This window comes from Podarcis cretensis (genome assembly GCF_951804945.1).
Source record: "Podarcis cretensis genome assembly, chromosome: 7".
Taxonomy (NCBI): domain Eukaryota; kingdom Metazoa; phylum Chordata; class Lepidosauria; order Squamata; family Lacertidae; genus Podarcis; species Podarcis cretensis.
The window spans coordinates 63,699,042-63,717,383 of NC_137176.1; the positions used below are offsets into that span (position 1 = coordinate 63,699,042).

Sequence of the window (18,342 nt, forward strand, 5' to 3'; positions counted from 1 at the left end):
ACTTTGTTACGATGGCTTTGCTGGTTAGATTTGTTACATTTTGGACATAAATTATTGGAAATAAAGGCAACAAGTTATTTGACTTTTGGGTCTGATTTTGAAAGAAATTAAGTTACCATATTCCCTCTAGAGGGAGGCTGGGACATTGCAACAGTAGCAGCAAGTGGAAAAATACTATGAATTTGAGCAGGATCTGTTATCTCTTGGGAAAGCTGCAAAAACGAAGCATTATTTTGTCTACAGAGGTTTCTATACTAAAGGAGACAATGGATTTATCTATTGAAGAAAGGAAGGGACTTGACGCAAGTTATGTTCCTGAATAACAAAAGCCTCTGTGGAGAACAAGAAGTTTCTGAATTAGAAGGTTTCTGCAGCAGAACAGGAAAAAGCAACCTGAGGATTAAGAGCTGGACCAAATTTGAAGCCGGAGTATTTGGAACATCCAGACTTTAAAAGGACCAAGGAATAGAATTTAAGTTAGACTCTTAAACACAGAGGTCTGGATGGAAGAACAATGACTTTTTCTGAGAGTTTTTTCGAGATTGGACTTTCTGAAATTAAAAGCTATCAAAAGACGGCAAAGTGGAGTTGAGATATAGACGTGGATACACCAGGCTGGCAGTAGACAATGGATGAACTTTGGGGATTGGAACCGGGGAATGGGGGGGGGGGGAGATTTGGAATCCAAAGGCTGTAAAATTATATATTATTTCTTTCTTTTCTTTTTTCATGTTTGTTGTTTGAAAATAGGGGAATTCGTGGAAGGGAAATGGGGTCGATCTTAGGAAATTATATAAAATATAAGGAGAAATGGTTCATTAAGATAAATAAGATAAATTAATTTGGAATAAATGGGTTATTTAAAATTACAAATAAGGTTTTAAAATTTGGGGTAAGAATCTGTGGAATCAATTTAAGGGAAATGGAATACAAGAGGGGGAGGGGGGGGAGTCCGGGAAAGATGCCACTGAAACCAAGTGTAAATCATATTTGTTTTTTCTTTCTTTCTTGCTATCTTTCCTTTTTATTCTGGAAAATTTTTAATAAATATTATTAAAAAAAATAAAAATAAAATAAAAGCCCCAGGGGAAACTAGGATATCTGCTTAATAATGCAGAAACATTTCTCAAGTGTTTGAAGCTAAAGTTGGGCACACAGACATGCAAATTATCTGTTGTTGTCCCCTCTGTCTAAAGTTTAATGTACAGAAGAATTTAGAGTTCCATGGCCGCCAATTCAAATCAGAATTGACCATTTCCATTTTTGTTTTCATTTCCAAGTAGATCTGAAGTAATATATTGAATTATTTGTCCTGGTGTTGTGACTTTGCTGAACTGTTGTACTTGATGTTCTAAATGTAGATGTCTTCCACGGATGCCATGCTTACTTATACAGTGGTGCCTCGCAAGACGAAAATAATCCGTTCCGTGAGTCTCTTCGTCTAGCGGTTTTTTCGTCTTCCGAAGCATCACTATTAGCGGATTAGCGCTATTAGCGGTTTAGCGGCTATTAGCGGCTTAGCGGCTAAGCGGCTATTAGCGGCTTAGCGGCTTAGAAAAGGGGGGGGAGGGAAAAAACTCGCAAGACTCGCAAGACATTTTCGTCTTGCGAAGCAAGCCCATAGGGAAATTCGTCTTGCGAAGTGCCTCGAAAAACGGAAAACCCTTTCGTCTAGCGGGTTTTTCGTCTTGCAAGGCATTCGTCTTGCGGGGCACCACTGTACATATAATAAAGATACAAGATTGTCATCACAGTGTAGTTTGTATGGCCACCAACAGATGGTACTAGTTAGGCAAACTACAGCATGATGACTGTTAGGAGGAGGAGGTAATGACAATGAAGCACCACTGTAGAAGAGGCTAGGAGGAGGAAGGGAGGGTGCACAGACCAAATGGCATGGCAGAAACTGCACCAGTGGATCCCTAAACTGGCCACAGCAGCTTCTGGCTTCCTTCCTACTCCCCACACTGCTTCTGCTTGGCTGTGGCAGCAGCAGCAACACATGCAAGATGAAGAGTCAGTCTGAGTTAGGTGGCAGTGGCAGAAAGTGAGAGAGGTTATATGCAAGGATGGCACGGGGTATGTGGATAAGGGAGTTAAGGGAAGTTGTGGGTGGGGGAGAGGCATGCACCTGTATGTGTGAATGATAGTCTTAGTCATCTGGTGAAGGGAAGGAGAGAAAGAGAAGGTCCCGTGTGTTTGTGTGATCACTGGGCTGGGAGCGTAGAAGGGTTGTGGGGGCAAAGGAAGGGTTGGGGTTGGTGAGTGGAACTTTATCCTGGATCTGTATAGAACCACTTATTGCACTCACCATATAAGATAAAACCATTCAACCCCCCCCCCCTTGTTCTAGCAACAACATCATAGACGTCTGTACCATAAATGAATGGGGGGATACAAACAATCCATGCCTGTTTAGTACAGTGTATTCCTGAAGATCAGAAGTGACATATGAAGCAACCCTTAGGTGTCAAGGTTTTATTCAGAAGGAGATGTTCTCTTCAGAAATCTCCAGAACCTTCAAACACAAACACTGCTTAATGCAGAGGAAGAGCCTGGGCCCCTTGCCCAGCTCCTTTCACCGAGCAAGCTCAAAGAATTTGCTGCTGTTCCCTTTTTCACAAAGTGCCAAGTGAATTCTTAAAAAAGGGAATAAAAGTTTAAAGCTCTGCCTGTACAATAAAACTTTTATTTGGAAGAGCCAAACAGATGGCAGGCACTTTGGCACAATATGAATGGGCACGATACAGGGCTCTTGATGGCAGGGTTGTTGCTGGCTCAGACTCTGGAGAAAGAGGATAGCGTAGGGCCCATGCAGAACCCTGCTTTCACTGGAGACACGGTGAAAAATGCACGAGCTTGAGGGCAGCCTGAAGAGCCCCATCTTGGGGATTTTTGCCTAAGCACTGCAATGACCCCATCCCAAGTCCTTTCTTGGTCCCTAATTCTCCCCATCCTCCCTCTTGGGCTTCAGGAGCCCAAAGCCGAGAGACACAGTCGGAACACCTCTTTGGTTCCCAGACAGCTCTATTGGTAGGGATCTACATGGGTGTGGACTAAATCTCAGCTTTAGAACAGTTACCCAGCAGAAGACCAGGTATGGGCAGTGACTGTGTAAGCCCCTGGTCTCTTCTGAGGAATTGGACTTTATATAGAAAGCGAAACTGCTGGAATAAAGGAGATCATGGAAATGCATAACCAACTTCCTACAGCCCCAGCAGGCATGGCCTATGGTCAGATATGATGGGAGTCTGTGTATATATAAAGACACGATACAGTGGTATCTTGGGTTACAGATGCTTCAGGTTACAGACGCTTCAGGTTACAGACTCCGCTAACCCAGAAATAATACCTCAGGTTAAGCACTTTGCTTCAGGATGAGAACAGAAATCGTACTCCAGTGGCACGGCAGCAGCAGGAGGCCCCATTAGCTAAAGTGGTGTTTCAGGTTAAGAACAGTTTCAGGTTAAGAACGGACCTCCGGAATGAATTAAGTACTTAACCCGTGGTACCACTGTACTGTGGAATGTTGTGTCCATGTTTAACGATGAATATTTCAATCATGATTGTACAAGAATGTGATTGTATAAAAATGCATCTGAGAAACAGTGCCTATAATCACAATATACTTGCTGTTTATGGGCGCAGTTGTAATTCTATGTAAGCAAGTCAAGCATGTATTATAGACATAATTGATAGACAACACTTAATTTTAGGATTGGGTTGACTTTGGTAAAATAGACATTGAAACTTTCATAATGTGCATTGACTTTTGAGAGCAAATATTGTTGATTGGTGTTGGAAATCATTTAAAATCTACGTTATAGGGAAAGGGCTATGTTGACTTCAGTTTGTACCAATGTAATAAGAAATGGAGTCATGTCTAAAATCCTACACAAAATTAACAAAATGGGAAGTCACTCTCAACACATTTTAAAATGTATCTGTTTATGTGCCATGACATCTGAAGGCTGTTTAGGGAAGCTTTTAACATTTGATGAATCATTGTATTTTAATATTCTGCTGGAAGCTGCCCAGAGTGGCTGGGGAAACTCAGCCAGATGGGCGGGGTATTATTATTATTATTATTATTATTATTATTATTATTATTATTATTAATAGTTATTATTATTATTACTGATGCCCACCATCAGACATATTTGGATTTTAGCCAGCAGAAGACCAAGCTGGTTTTACAGCCTGTGAAGTTTGATTTTGCTAGGCAGATTACTAGGCTGATTTTTAATGATCGAGCACAATCTTTGTTTTAGTTCACTTTTTGTCACTTTCCGTTCTGAAATGATTTTCTTCTGGGTGTCTTGGGTGCCATTTAAGAGGGGGGAAATAGCTTTGTCCCATTAAGTCTGCAATCCTACGCTAGGGTTGCCCTATTTCAAAAAGTGACACAAAAGTTGTGGAGCTTTTTTATTTTTTGGTTTTTTTGCCGAAGTTGTTGAGAAGTGCATGGGATTGCAGTGCATGTAATACAGTATGTGCTTCCTGGTAACTGGCACCCCACGCCTATGAAATGATAAACTTGAGCAGCCAACCCAGGTAGCTCCTATCTTTCCCCTTACTATAAGAAGTAGGCTGAAAGTTTTTCCCTACAAAAGAAGATCACAATATATTCTCTCTGCTATGTAGGTACTGGAGTGGGGGTGGGTGGGGAAAAGTCCCAATGGGATGCATTGTCCAAGCTTTATGTCCTCCTAAAATACATATGCTCAAGGCATTACAGTGCAGCGCAGCCCAGATATACTTGCATCCATCAATTGAGAACCCTGCTGAATTAGGCCAAAAGCCAATCTAGTCCAGCATCCCGTTGTCACAGGATGCCTGTAGGAAGCAAGCAGGACCCGAGTGCAATAATGAATCCCAGCAACTAGTGTTCAGAGGCACAATGGAGGGACAACATAAACATTGTGATTAGCAGTCACTGATAGTTTTTATTCTCCATGAATTTGGGGCCATCGCTATGGCTTATGGGAGTGAATTCCAAAGATTAACTATGCACTATGTGAAGAGGTACTTTGTTTTTTTGGCTGTCCTGAATTTTCCAACATTCAGTTTCATGGCCCCGAGTTCTAATACTACATTGAATTGCATTTTCCATTTTACTCCCCATTCACCCAGTTCGGAGAGATCTTTTTGGAGCGCCTTACATCTCTTTTTTTTTGCTATAACTACCCTGAACAATTTACAATCATCAACAAACTTTGTTACCTCACCACTTACCTTTCGTTCTCGATTAAGAGCATAACACTTCTTGCTTTTATTAGTGCAGATGAAATATTAAACTTTTAAATAAATACACTCATGAAAATGTATTTATGAATCCTCTTATTCATGTTCTATAAAAAGGAGTCAAAAGAATTGTGAAAACTCCTAGCACACCAAGAAAAAGATGCATGCATTCCCTTAAGCAATTTTTATTGTACTTTATTCCACACTATTAAGTGGGTTTTAAATATAGTTTCCATAGTGGGGGTTTGGATATGTGTTTCATCTCTGTACAAAACCTTTATCCTTTTAAACACTATTTACATAGATCTCTAACAATCCACAAGTTATATGCCTAGGGCTTTTTTTCCAGCTGGAACTCAGTGGAACTCAGTTCTGGCACTTCTCTGGTAGGCGCTATTGTAATTATAAGAGAACAAGACATTCACGGTGAGTTCCGGTGCCTCTTTTTCTGGAAAAATAGCACTCCATATGCCTTATGATCTGCCTTTTGAAATGGGAACACACAAAAACCTTTTGCAAAGTAAGAAAATGAAGGGATTTATCCACTGATACGATAGGGCGAGGGTACTGCAATACATAAATAAAGTGTTTTATATATATATATATATATCACTGAACTGTATTTCTTAAGCCACACTTTCTTGTTCCAATGCAGTTATACAGAAGTTTGTCCTTATTTACAGTCAATAAACATAATTGCCTACTGTGCTTTCAGCAGCCAAATGTTAAATTGGCTAGGAATACTAAATGAACAATATTAGGAAAACAGAATCGCTAAATTACATCAGACTGTACATACAATTACAAGAAATATTTAAGGGAACTTCATTGCATTTATCCACTGATATAACCATACCTTAGTCATGATGATGAATTATTTTAAAAGTAGAACAAGACCTAGAATTATTCCAAGCTGCAATTTGTGGTGTATAATTTCTGAAAATGAAACTACTTTACTGCCTGCTTGCTCAGTGTATAAAACTCTATAGATTATAAAACCATAACCAGACAGGCTGTGAAAAAAGCCTCACCTATTGTATAAGAAATTGCTACAGTAGTAAAAATGATTAGTGATTTCTATTCACAGCAGCTGCGATTTAGCACTTAGACCCCATTACAGTCAGTGATGCAAGTGGGCAATTGTTTGCAATCCCAAAAGCTCAGCTGTAAAACCACTTCTTGGGTTGTAAACCATTGTCCACCATTCATTTGAATGGAGGAAGCTGATAGTGCATGCATTCCTTTGGACATGCATTTCTATCCCATCCATCATAACGAAAGGTAGACTGCTCATTCAGCAACTCCTTGTGTGTATCAACATGCACAAAGAACTGTAGACAAGACTGAGTTCACTGACCAGTTCAGGAGATTGCTGGAAAATTATTCTCAATAAAACTGGTTACCGAACTCTAAAGCATCACCTGTGGCTGTAGATGCACAACACAATTTAAAATACATAAATGCACTATTTTTAAAAACTGTACCTTATGTGGCATAGCACCTTTCAAAAGCAAAGAACAGAGAATTATTTCCATGCTATCTCACTATAAGATAGTATTAAAAAGTAATAGAATACTGGGGACGAAATGTGTACGCACACAGACAACTTCTTGATGACTGCTAACATGATGAGATTCTTGAGTGATTAACTTAACATTAACTTTTTATGTAGCAACAAGTTAACCCTTCTGTATTTTTGCTAAGATAAATGTGGTACTTCTTATGAGAATATATGTTAATTATACATATAAATGTTAATTATACCAAGTGTCCCTGTTTTCCAGGGACAGTCCCAAGTTTACAGAAGCTGTCCCAGTTTCTGATTTGATCCTGGAATGTCTCAATTTCCCATAGGACACCCCTATTTTTATCAGATAAATATAAGAGGGTATGGTAGGATGTCCCTAATTTCAACGGAGAAAAGTTGGATAGTATGGAGTTATGCAACCCTCAAACCAAGGAATAAGTAACTATACAACCTTTAGATGACATCTGAAGGCAACCCTGTATAGTTTTATTATGTTTTTATCTATATTGGAAGTTTCCCAGAGCAGCTGGGACAACCCAGTCAGATGGGTGGGTATACATAATAAAATTATTATTATAGAATAGGATGTCTCTATTTTCATCAAAGAAATGTTGGCGGGTATGAGAGTCAAACTGTTCCTTCATCTAGCCTGGCACTCGCAGTGGTTCTCCCAGGTGTCAAGTCTTGCCCATTCATGCTAGAAGATACAACTTTAACATTGTGTGTAAAAAGAGCTCTTTCAGAAATGTTTCTGTAGAGGAGCAAATTCCTGATATATTATGGAAAATGCAGCAAGTACTACATATACTGCTAAAGCTGGCTTTTGGCATGCAGCTGGCAAAACTAACATGGTCTCAATTCAGAGCATCAAATGGAATTGAGTAGATCTAAGTCCTTGAAAAAACTTTCGCACAGATATAGCTAGTGTAAGTGTGTGTGTGTGTGTGTGCGTGTGTGTGTCTGCCTATTCAAAGGTTAGTTAGGTGGCTTGTTCTATCTTTCTCTTACACCAAAACATTACTCCACACAATTAATACAAACACAGAATGACACATTGGCAATATACAACTCAACATCAGGTGGAGAGAGATACAGTAGTCAGTTTTCAACACAAAAAATCTGCCTCAATTGGTTCAAGTCAGTCATTCCAGCCTGTTGAGTCCATCTTGAGCATATGGGATTCCAATCTTAAGCAAAGTAGAAATTTCTAGAGGAAACAAAGTGTTCCTTCTAGAAACATTAGCTTCCAGCAACATATACAAGGAAGTAGCTTTTCAGGATATTTAATTAAGCACCTTAGAAAAATTAAAGAGAAAGCACCTCGTATACTTTTGATGAAGAGAAACTGTCCAGGAAACCAGAAGACTTCATAGAAGGTGGATTTCTAAAGGCACAGTGTTTTATGTCCTGAGCAACATGGTGGCTGAAACACACCTACTTGCCACCAGAGAAGAGCTAGCCTTAACAAAAGAGAAGTTTGAATCCTGGAACCTGGTATTACAATCCCCACAGCAGGGATCTTCTTCACTGTCAGCTTTTTTGCACATACCTTACTAGGGCTTCCAGGAAAATATTGTTCTAATCATTCACAAACAAAGATCCCTAAATTCCAAATAGATAAACAGGCATATCTATCTGGAATGCCACAGTAATTGGTTGAGTGATGCTAATTCCAGGCATTGGTATTCAAATAAATTTTACTCAGGGTAAACCCATAGAAATTAGGGGACTTAATTTAGGGCTTACCCACACTTACCTTTCCTCTGCAATTTCCAGGCACAGTCCATGCTTTAAAGCTCCACATGAGTGCTCTGTTTCCTCTCATCCCCAGGGCTTTCCCTATGAAAACCTGCTCTCTAATGCTGAATCAGAGCAAACAGCAATCCACAGAAACCTCGAATTGCTGTTTGTGGCACTACAGCTTAAAAGAGCAGGTTTCCACAGGGAAAGCTCTGGAACGAGTGCTCAGCCTGGATAGCTCAATTGGTTAACAAGCCTGGATAGTGCAGTTGGTTAGAGCACAGTCCTGATAACGCCAAGGTTGAAGGTTTGAGCCCCGTATGGGACAGCTGCATATTCCTGCATTGCAGGGGGTTGGACTAGATGATCCTCAGGGTCCCTTCCATCTCTATAGGTCTATTCTTATATGAAAAGCAGAGCTTTAAAGTGTACCTGGAAAGGATAGGGCAAAAAGTAAGTGTGGATAAGTCATGTTCCTTAATTTCAGTGGGCCTCCTCTGAGTAAAACTTCACTGAATACCATCCTAAGGGCTTGTGTGCTTGTACTTCAAGTTTTGTTTAAAGGCTGGTATAAATATTATGACTGCCACATGAAACAGCCTCCACATAAGAGGTAATCTAGACAATAGTGATGACATGTAGTGTTGGCTTAGCACATAGATCACCACCAAAGCAGAGAAAGTCCACTTAATGGCATGCCACTGTAGCTGATACCAGAAATATGATAGCAGTATGAAAACTCTTTACTCCATGGAGACAATTACTGCTGCTGCATAAAGCATTTGAAATGGCCTCTACTTGAATGGGTACCCAATTCATATGGCAACAACTTGTGATAGCAGGTTAATGAGCTAAGCTATCACATGGCAATTGATGTTATCATTAGTGCTTACACAAAAACTTGAATGGGTGCTAAGGCTAAGGCTGCAAGTCAGCTACAAGGCATCTTCTGGAAATTTGAACCAAATGTCCAAAACAATCCAAATAATGGATATGCATTAAAAAAAGCAAATCTTTCCAAGTGCCTGGAAACACTAATTACTTAGGGCTATTTCACCCAGTTGCAGCTGTCTAAACCAAGTCCACCACACGCGTCTGAATGTTTGGAGATGTGTGACTCTCCTTCACGTTTTACAGCATAGCACCACAAATACTATTATAAATGCAACAATACATTTTCAGCTACTCCTTTTGCAAATTGAATGAATCAAGTGAACAAAGCATTAGGGAGGATGCTGTATGTATACAAAAGTTAAGCGTAGTGGTAAGGTAATAGAGAGGGGGTGGTAGAAAGAGGATCAGCAAGCAAGACATACAACATTTTGGAAGTTGACCTCTGTTTGTTTATACAAAGCATGTTTTCTCATGGACAGACACATCACACATTGTATTTTTCCTACATGGGTCTAGGGAAAAAAAAACAGAAGCAGCAACACATGTGAAAAACAAATGACTCTCAGCAGCCTGTTTTTTTTAAAAAAATACTTCTTGCCGTGTGCTACTTCAAAACTTTCCAGTCTTGCCTGAATATAAAGAAGTTGGCTTCCGCTTTAAATGGGTTTAGCGAGTGTCAATGTTGTCCAGAGTAATTCTGAGAATAATGGAAACTGTAAATTAGTGAGAGTAATCTTGAATCTGTAAGGATTATTTTTCCTTGTGTGCATTAACATTCATCTTAATTAAACAACTTAGTGTTTACAGTTTGCTTTAAACTTTAGTATACTGAATACTCTGAAGTCATCTCTGAACCTGCTCACTAATTAACTCCATGTCTAATGTTTTACTTACCCCCTTTCATTTGTTAAAAAATGATATTTCTTAAGATTGCATCTAGTACCTTTCTATGTGGGATGCACACTTGATGCAAATGTTGCCACCTATTTGGGGAAACAATGAAATGCAGTACGTTTCAAAAGCAAAGTGATTGTGAGTGAAAGGTAGGATGTGTACGTGTATTAAATCCTAAACTTTAAAGCATTATAGTTGTATCTCCATTAAGAAAATGGAGGTTCTAAATGCAAATAAATCATAGTGTACTTTTACAGGGGATAAGAAATGGATTCTACAAGTTTTATTCAATCATTGTGGGAATAGATCACTTGTGAATGACAGTACCATACTATAGTCCAGGGACACTCCCCACTTCCCAATGTTGTGGACTCCAGCCAGCGTGGAAAATGATTAGGGATGATGGGATTTTCCAGTCCATCACCAACTAAAGGGCCACATGCTGTATGCAGTACAGCAAACAAAAGTGCAAACCACGTTCAACAATATTTAACTGTAGTTCCTCAAAACGTGATGTGCAGATTTCCCAAAATACCATCTCCCTGCCCTCTCCTAGCATTTTCCCACCTCTGCAGAGCAAGACGAAAGCTGAAGCATAAGATTAAGGTCAGGCTTCCTTGTTGACTTACAGTGACAAAAGTCTCCATGGTTGCATTAAGCATGTTGCTGCAAATTAGCTGTTTGGAAGCTGGCATGTATACACAGTGAAATAATACCATGCATGCCAAACATTACAAATGGTGCATGTGTGAAAATATCCTAAGAGAATTTACAACTTGTCCACTCCCCCCCCCCAATAGATGACAAAATACCCTTTTAAAGAAAAATAAAATCTTGTGTGTATTTGTGTGTGTGCGCGCGCGCGCATGCATATAACACAGGCACGCACGCACACACACACACACACACAGCAAGTGGCAAACATTAAACTCTTTTTACCAAATACTAGCTCTCTCTATGGAAGCCTTTCCAGTACCATCAGCTTTGATTATATCTATACTTTATGGTGGTAACCAGTACCTACAAGAGCAGTCAAATGGCATCACATATCTTGGCAAAACATTCTAAGGGTTGTGTTTTTAGGTTTTTGGTTTTTTTTTAAAAAAACCCTCTTTTCTTCCCTTTTGCCTTTCTCTGTTCTTCAGAAGGAGCAATATCCCTTGCTTTCCCCCCATAGTGAGGTTACATCTAGAAGGTGATTTCCATGTGTAAAGCAGACAATAGGCAGAGCTTTCATTTCACTTGACATGAAATACTTTTTGTTTTCAGTGGAGATAATTTTGTATGCTAAGCTGTCAGTCAAGCTTGTAAGTGATAAAATGTTGACTGTGAATCCACCTTGGGTCTTCTGAAATACAGCCAATCATCAGTTCCCAGAGTCTTGCATCTTACATAGTTAAAGCCTAGTGATGTCCTTGGTCTGTTGCAAATCCCCAATACTCTCATAGTCATTCTCTTGTGGGAGGATTGATTGGCTGTTGTTCAGTACCAAAACATTTCTGTCTTCCTCACGGTTTATAGTCTGAATCGCTTCATAGTCTGGCTCTAATTCCCCATTTAGTCTGTCTGTTGACTGAGGCATGGCGGTAAGGTTTGGGGTATTTTCCAAATCCTTCACACTGGCATAAAGACCACTGCAAATAGATGGTGACTTCTGAGGTACAATTTCAGGAATGCAGGTGTATGTAGACTCCAGTGCTCTGGTGGCCTGGCCTGGTTTGTTTACAGAAGAGTACATTGCTGAAATCTAGAGGAGGGTGGGAAAGGGAAAGAATTAAATACATGAAAATAGCAAATCGATTGTTCATACTATGGCTTCATTATTCACTGAGAAATATGCTGTGGTATATAGGCTGAATCAGTCATAAACATTTATGGCCCAATAAACCATGGTTTGTTGGATTAAGGATGAGCACCATGTTTGTGGGCTTCCTCCAAGTTTTGATATCATGGTTTGAAGTCAAGAGATTAAACCACAGTTTCCTGGTAAAGTGGTAGACTCTTTCATTGGAAGCTTGTAAACAGAGGCTGGGTGGCCATCTGTCAGGGATGCCTGTAGTTGTGATTCCTGCATTGCGGGGGGGGGGGGCTGGATTAGATGTCCCTTGGGGTCCTTTCCAACTTTACAATTCTATGATTCTGTACCAGGCTGATGCTTCTTAAATTGCCAGAGGCGAGCCCCTCTTACAGAGAATGCCTTGCTTTACTATAAAACACGGAAAATGCTACAGATTTCAGATTTCCATGTGCGCCCAACAAAAATAATCCTTTGCATTGGAGGGGGGCATCTTTTACTGCACAGATTTGCCCACCATTCTCAGACCTTCTTAATGATGCAGCACTTATGCAGAATTATTAAATTTCATGCAAAAAGAAACTCACCTCGTCTTCTGTAAGAGATGGGTCTTCTTCTCGAGATTTGTAGGACAGTGAACTAAGCCTCTGAAAGAGACAGGAAAATAAGCTTTATTAACAGATAGCAGTGATAGGCACCCTGCCTCTAGGAATTAGTACATCATAAGTGGTCATTTTCATACTCATGCATTTCAACATTAGCTAAAACCCACACTGCAGTTTCAGAGATAAACAGCCTTAAGGTAAGTAGAGCTTTTAGATGCGGCAAAACGTTTGTTATGAGCTTGAGCGGCATAAGGAGGGGTGAATGATCAGCAACATTATCAGTCCAGTTCTACTAGATTTTTAAAAAACTTTTACTGAAATATGACTATGTCGGCAGAAGTCCATTTATGTACACAATTAAAATGAAGCTGATTGGCCAATCAGAATATTTTCCTTTGGATTTTTCAATGCATCATACCAATACACCTACATTCCATAACTGGATAATTAATATATATTTTTTAGTTTTAGAAAGATCGGTGGGTTCAGTTCAGTTACAAAGCAACACATAAAAAACTCTGAAGAAATAATTAGTTGTTTACTGCAACAACTAATTTATCTCACCATAATTTACCACAGTTTTCTTTAGGATTTCTACCTTGTGCAGCATAAAAATAAAACCAGCCATTCAAAAAAGGCCTTAAAAATATGTTGCCACTAAGCTATTATAAATGTTCAGTTAAAACTTTGAGGATGGGTCGACATAATTTAAATTTCAGTACTCTGAGACAGGCAACATACAATACTCAAAACTGGCAAATTTGGAAAAACAACAACAACCAAAGGCATTTTTACATAAAGAGAGTGAGTACCTACCACTTCTTAGCGTCATAGGATATATATTCCAGGGATGGGGAAGAGCTGGTATGTCAGAGCCCAAATTACCGTAATTCCCCCAACCCTGTGGGCGAACTTTGACTGGTGGGTGTGAGCACTCATCTGGGAATCACCTGACAGCAGATGGTTGATAGCTGTCAAAGTTCAAAGAAAGTAACTTCATTTGAATGCACACCTTCACTGCCAATCAGCTGACAAGCACCCAGAGAATGCAGCTTCAAAAGTGCTGTGTGCCATTCAGAGGTTACAGGAAGCCCCACTGAAGTCAGTTTCAAGGAAGTGGTTTTATGAACAACATCTGAAAGGAACACAGGCTGACAGGCCTGAGAGAAGATTTGGAAGATGGGAAAATAAAAAAAATCTATTTAATTTTAAATGATGTCATAAAATGCAGCTGGGCTTTTCTGGGTGGAAGTGGAGAAAAACCTTTGGTTTTTCTCAAAATCAGAATAAAGCTAGGGCTTTCTTGGATCAGGCGTTTGGAGGCCAGGATTGTTGTTGTTTTTATTCTACTTTTTGTGTAGAATAATGCATCGGATGTAGCAGACGTTGATGAAAAATAACCATTTACATTTCTGCAAACACATTTACGAATGGTTGCTTTCATACTAGCAAAATAACCACAAAATGCATACAGTCACCTATATTACAGCACTATTTCACTCTTGTGTACATGCATGAACATCCATGCATGCGCACAAACACAATATTGAATCAAAAGTTACAGTAAATGCCAGAAATTTATTGAATGGTCCTGTTTGCTTGGAAGTCTGATTAGAAGGTCAGCAGGAAACACCTGAAAACTGCTATGACTAATGAACATATTTCACCCTTATTTCCATTATTTATTAATATAGGACAGCATGTCCTATGACAAACACATAGACATCATGAGCAGGTCTCAATACAGTGGCTTGCTCTTCTGCAAATGATTAAGCAACATAAGGTATACCTTGTCAGGTTCACTAGGCCCTTCTGCCACCTCTTCCTCTTCCTTGGCTCCTTTCTCCTGCTCATTCTCATTCTCATCAAGGAGTTTCGCAGGCACTGGAGGCGGAGCTTCATCTTCCAGGTCTGGGGTGTTGCTAAGAGGACTCTCCGAATTAACACTCTGGCGGCTTTTTTTATTCCTGTCCACGGAGGCATACTCAGCTGATTCGACTTTACGCTCGGCAACATGATCGAGGTTCCCGTTAACCATCACAGCAGCTTTGGGCTTGCTGTCACAGCTCTTCTCTGTGCTAGCTGTTGCTGCCAGCTCCTTTATCTCCTTCACAGTCTCATACAAACAGTCCTCAACTATATTTTCTTGGGAGGAGCTGTCTTTCAGCACTTCGTAGGGGCCCTCCATACCTAGACCCTGATCGTTTTCTGTATTTCTTGTAGACAGAATAGTTTCTATGGCATTGTTGGGAGGAATTCTGGGTAGCTCCCTGCTTTGATGACATTTTAAGGATCTTCCCTGACTGTCCTGTTGATCCAGGAGGTCAGTAACAGAGGTTTGCACTTCTTCATAAGGCTGGATGCAAGCAGTTGTGCTATCTTCTGAGAGAACTGAGGAGGGGGGAATATACATAATATGAGCAACATGAGCCTTTAATGTAAGTGCAGAATATAACATCCATTGTAGAAACCAGAAGGGTCACACCTGAAAAAAGAATATCCTGTTCCAGGAAAAAAAATATCCACCAAGGTCCTCAGATACACTGGATTATGTCAGGTGCTCACTGGGGCTGCTAGGGTGGAAGGGAAGGAGACTAAAAGGACCTGGAATCAACTGATTCTAGCTGTTGTTGTTTGTTAGATTTATATACTGCCTTTCATGTAAAGATCTCAGGGCAGTTCACAAGATAAAAATACAAGATAAAAGCACAAATAAATAGTTACAACAGAAAGAACAAAACAATACCCCCCACAAACACATTTAAAAAGCTGTAGAATATTAATTAGCCCAAGGGCTGGTTGAAGAGGAACATTTTTGCCTGGCTCCAAAAAGTGTATAATGAAGGCACTAGACGAACCTCCCCGGGGAGAGCATTCCACAAACGGAGCCACTGCAGAAAAGGCCCATTATGATGTTGCCACCCTCTAAACCTCTCGTAGAGGAGGTACACGAAGAAGGGCCTCAGATGGTGATAGTAGGGTCTGGGTTGGTTCATTTGGGGAGAGGTGGTCCTTGAGGTACTGCAGTCCTGAGCTACTGAAGGCTTTATAGGACAAAACCAGCACTTTGAATTGGGCCCAGAAACTAATTGGCAGCCAGTACAAGTCAGGCCAGGATTGGTATAATATACTCAAACTGTCTTGTGCAAGCTGGCTGCCAAATTCTGCACCAGCTGCACTCCATCTTCCTCCCTGCTGAGTTCCAGAAGTACAAAGCTAAGATCTGGCTATATATTAGAAGGGAGGCAGATGGGGACTGGCTGAGAGCAGGCTAAAGTTGGTGGGCTGGTGCCCCATTTGCCCTAATGGGCCTGCCTCCACTGGTGCTTAACCTGTGATATCTTTCAGTCTAGTATTTAAGTCAAGCAAAGATGAAAGCAACAACTATACAAGATCCTCTCTTACTCCTACCTACAACAAAGTAAGCCCCTTTAATAGGGATTATGCACAGAAAGTTTGATCTCTTTGAAGCATGTATTAGATAATGTCTTGATTAACTAAAGGTGGTGATTTTCTCGTCAAAAAGAACCCTCAGGAAAGAGAAGAGGCAAGGCTGAAGAAACACCCCTTCCTAGACATCTTAATCGTCTTTAGGCTTTGCAATTTAGATACAGCATCACTTGGCAAGAAATGTGCATAAAATTGTCAGAAGACAATGGTTTATTACCTAAATAAGGGAACCTTTTGTGTTCAGATATTATAGAATTCGAAGTTATTGTGACTTCTATGCAACTACCATCACCTAGTTGGCCATGCTACTGCAATTAACAAGTGTACCACTTGTACGTTTGGGAATTGTAGCTCTGTGAGGGGAATAGAGGTCTCGTAACAACTCTCAGCACGTTTAACAAACTACAGTTCCCGAGATTATTTGAGGGAAGCCATGATTGTTTAAAGTGGTATGATACTACTTTAAATGTATAGTGCAAATGTAACCTCAAATCAGGGGTGACTTTGTTTTCTCAAGGTAATTTTATTCTCTTGGGCATATATTTAATGTTTTAATTGCTACTTCTGTTTTTATTTGCTGTTTGGCCTGAACTTTGTTGTTAATGTATTATTATTTTTAGTTGCCTTGTATTGTTTTGTGAACTGCATTGGCGGGAAGGACGTGTGTTTGAGAGCTGAGGAACGAGCCCTTGAAATGAATACAATGTGAAGAAATAATCACACAATCACATCACTTGTTGAGTCACATGTTGAAAGTAGCAATGAGGCTCCCTGGCTCCCTACCCCCAATATCCTGAGAATATGCATCAAGTATAGTTATCTAAGCTGGGGATACCCACAAATGTCGGCTTCCACAAAATCTGAAACTCTTGATTGTACAGCTCCCATGGAAGCCTACGTAGACATCCATTTCAGCTTGTATACATAAGGGGTCTAGTGCTGTGTGAGCTCAGTGGTGGGGCCAGTTGCTCAGCTCCACTGTCCCTTTCAATTTGTGGAGCTCATTCATGTGATTAATTACTGGTGCAGAGGGAGAATATCCTTCTACAAGAGATCTTCAATGGCATGGAAGTGTTGAGTTTCCAGCAATGGTTGTGGAACCTGAGAAGACAACAAGTAACTAAAAAGAGTTACCAGTGTGCAGTTTTCTTTCTGAAAAACAAACTCTTGGCAGGCCTTGTGCATGCCACTGATTTCACTGTCTGACACCTGTTCCTCCTTTCTTTCAAGCTATCATGTATCTTTAAAATTTAATAGTTAGAGGGAGGTCAGTCCAATATACCAGGCTGTGGAAGACACAGAATATGAACGTATTTATTTTGTGTTTCTAGTTTATAAAAGCTTTCAGCATTTTATTTTTTTTAAGTTACACTCATTTCAAATGTTTAGCCAAGCAGGAAGACTCACTCACTTTTCAATTACCTTCACAATGATTGAACTGAATCATTAAGGATTTTTATAGCTATCTAGTTCACCAAGAATATAAATGTGTTAATTTTACCTCAGGATAGCACTGCATTTATAATTTAGTAGTATGTTTCAGAGACTGAAATGTAAGAGCACTTGTGTACGCTGGCATTTCTTATCTTAAAACATATGACCTAGAGGTACTAATTTAAAAAGCATATGATAAATTACTACAATTGCCAATGAAATGTATACAGGTTATGCAAACAAATAGATGTCTCCCTGAATATTGTTTTCCCATACCCAATCAGAACACAATTACCAACAAAATCCCTATCTTTTTAAGCATAGTTGGTTCATTTATTTATTTCAACTATCTGTTAATCTCTCTTCGCTAATTCAGATATTCATGTTCCTTGATTGATAATGGAAGCACCAAGTGATAACCTAAATAACAGACTGAACAACACAGATAGAAATTTTATGTTACCTCCACATTATCTCTCACTAAGCATGGTGCCCGTTTGCTGTTGTGAGTGCTGTGAAATCAAATAAATGATAAGTCAGTTCTTACCATCACCATTACTGAGTCCTCCATTTTGTTCACTGCTGGCAAGTGGGTCTGTAGCCAGACTAGTGACGGAGTGGCTAAATGCCTCCTTATCTGAAGGCTGCAAAGCAAAATGAATGGATTAGCATATCATTTGAAGCAGCTATGGGAAGAGTTATTGTTCAGCAATTACTGTTATGGATCACTGTTAAAACTGTGTTTATGGAAGACAATC

The 18,342-nt window shown here is 39.8% G+C and overlaps 1 protein-coding gene across 8 annotated transcripts in view; it reads right to left on the reverse strand.

The window, feature by feature from the left end:
- Positions 1 to 5,418: 5,418 nt before the first annotated feature.
- The window catches only part of PAG1 (phosphoprotein membrane anchor with glycosphingolipid microdomains 1), a 95,660-nt gene continuing 82,736 nt past the window's right edge, over positions 5,419 to 18,342 (reverse strand). For all 8 annotated transcript variants that reach the window (XM_079983162.1, XM_079983156.1, XM_079983161.1 and 5 more), the window contains 4 exons: positions 18,132 to 18,228; positions 14,490 to 15,091; positions 12,683 to 12,742; positions 5,419 to 12,047 (listed from right to left, as the gene is read on the reverse strand). In XM_079983162.1, coding sequence (XP_079839288.1) covers positions 11,697 to 12,047; positions 12,683 to 12,742; positions 14,490 to 15,091; positions 18,132 to 18,228 — 1,110 coding nt within the window. In that variant the 3' untranslated portion in view covers positions 5,419 to 11,696. The remainder of the gene's footprint in view (positions 12,048 to 12,682; positions 12,743 to 14,489; positions 15,092 to 18,131; positions 18,229 to 18,342) is intronic.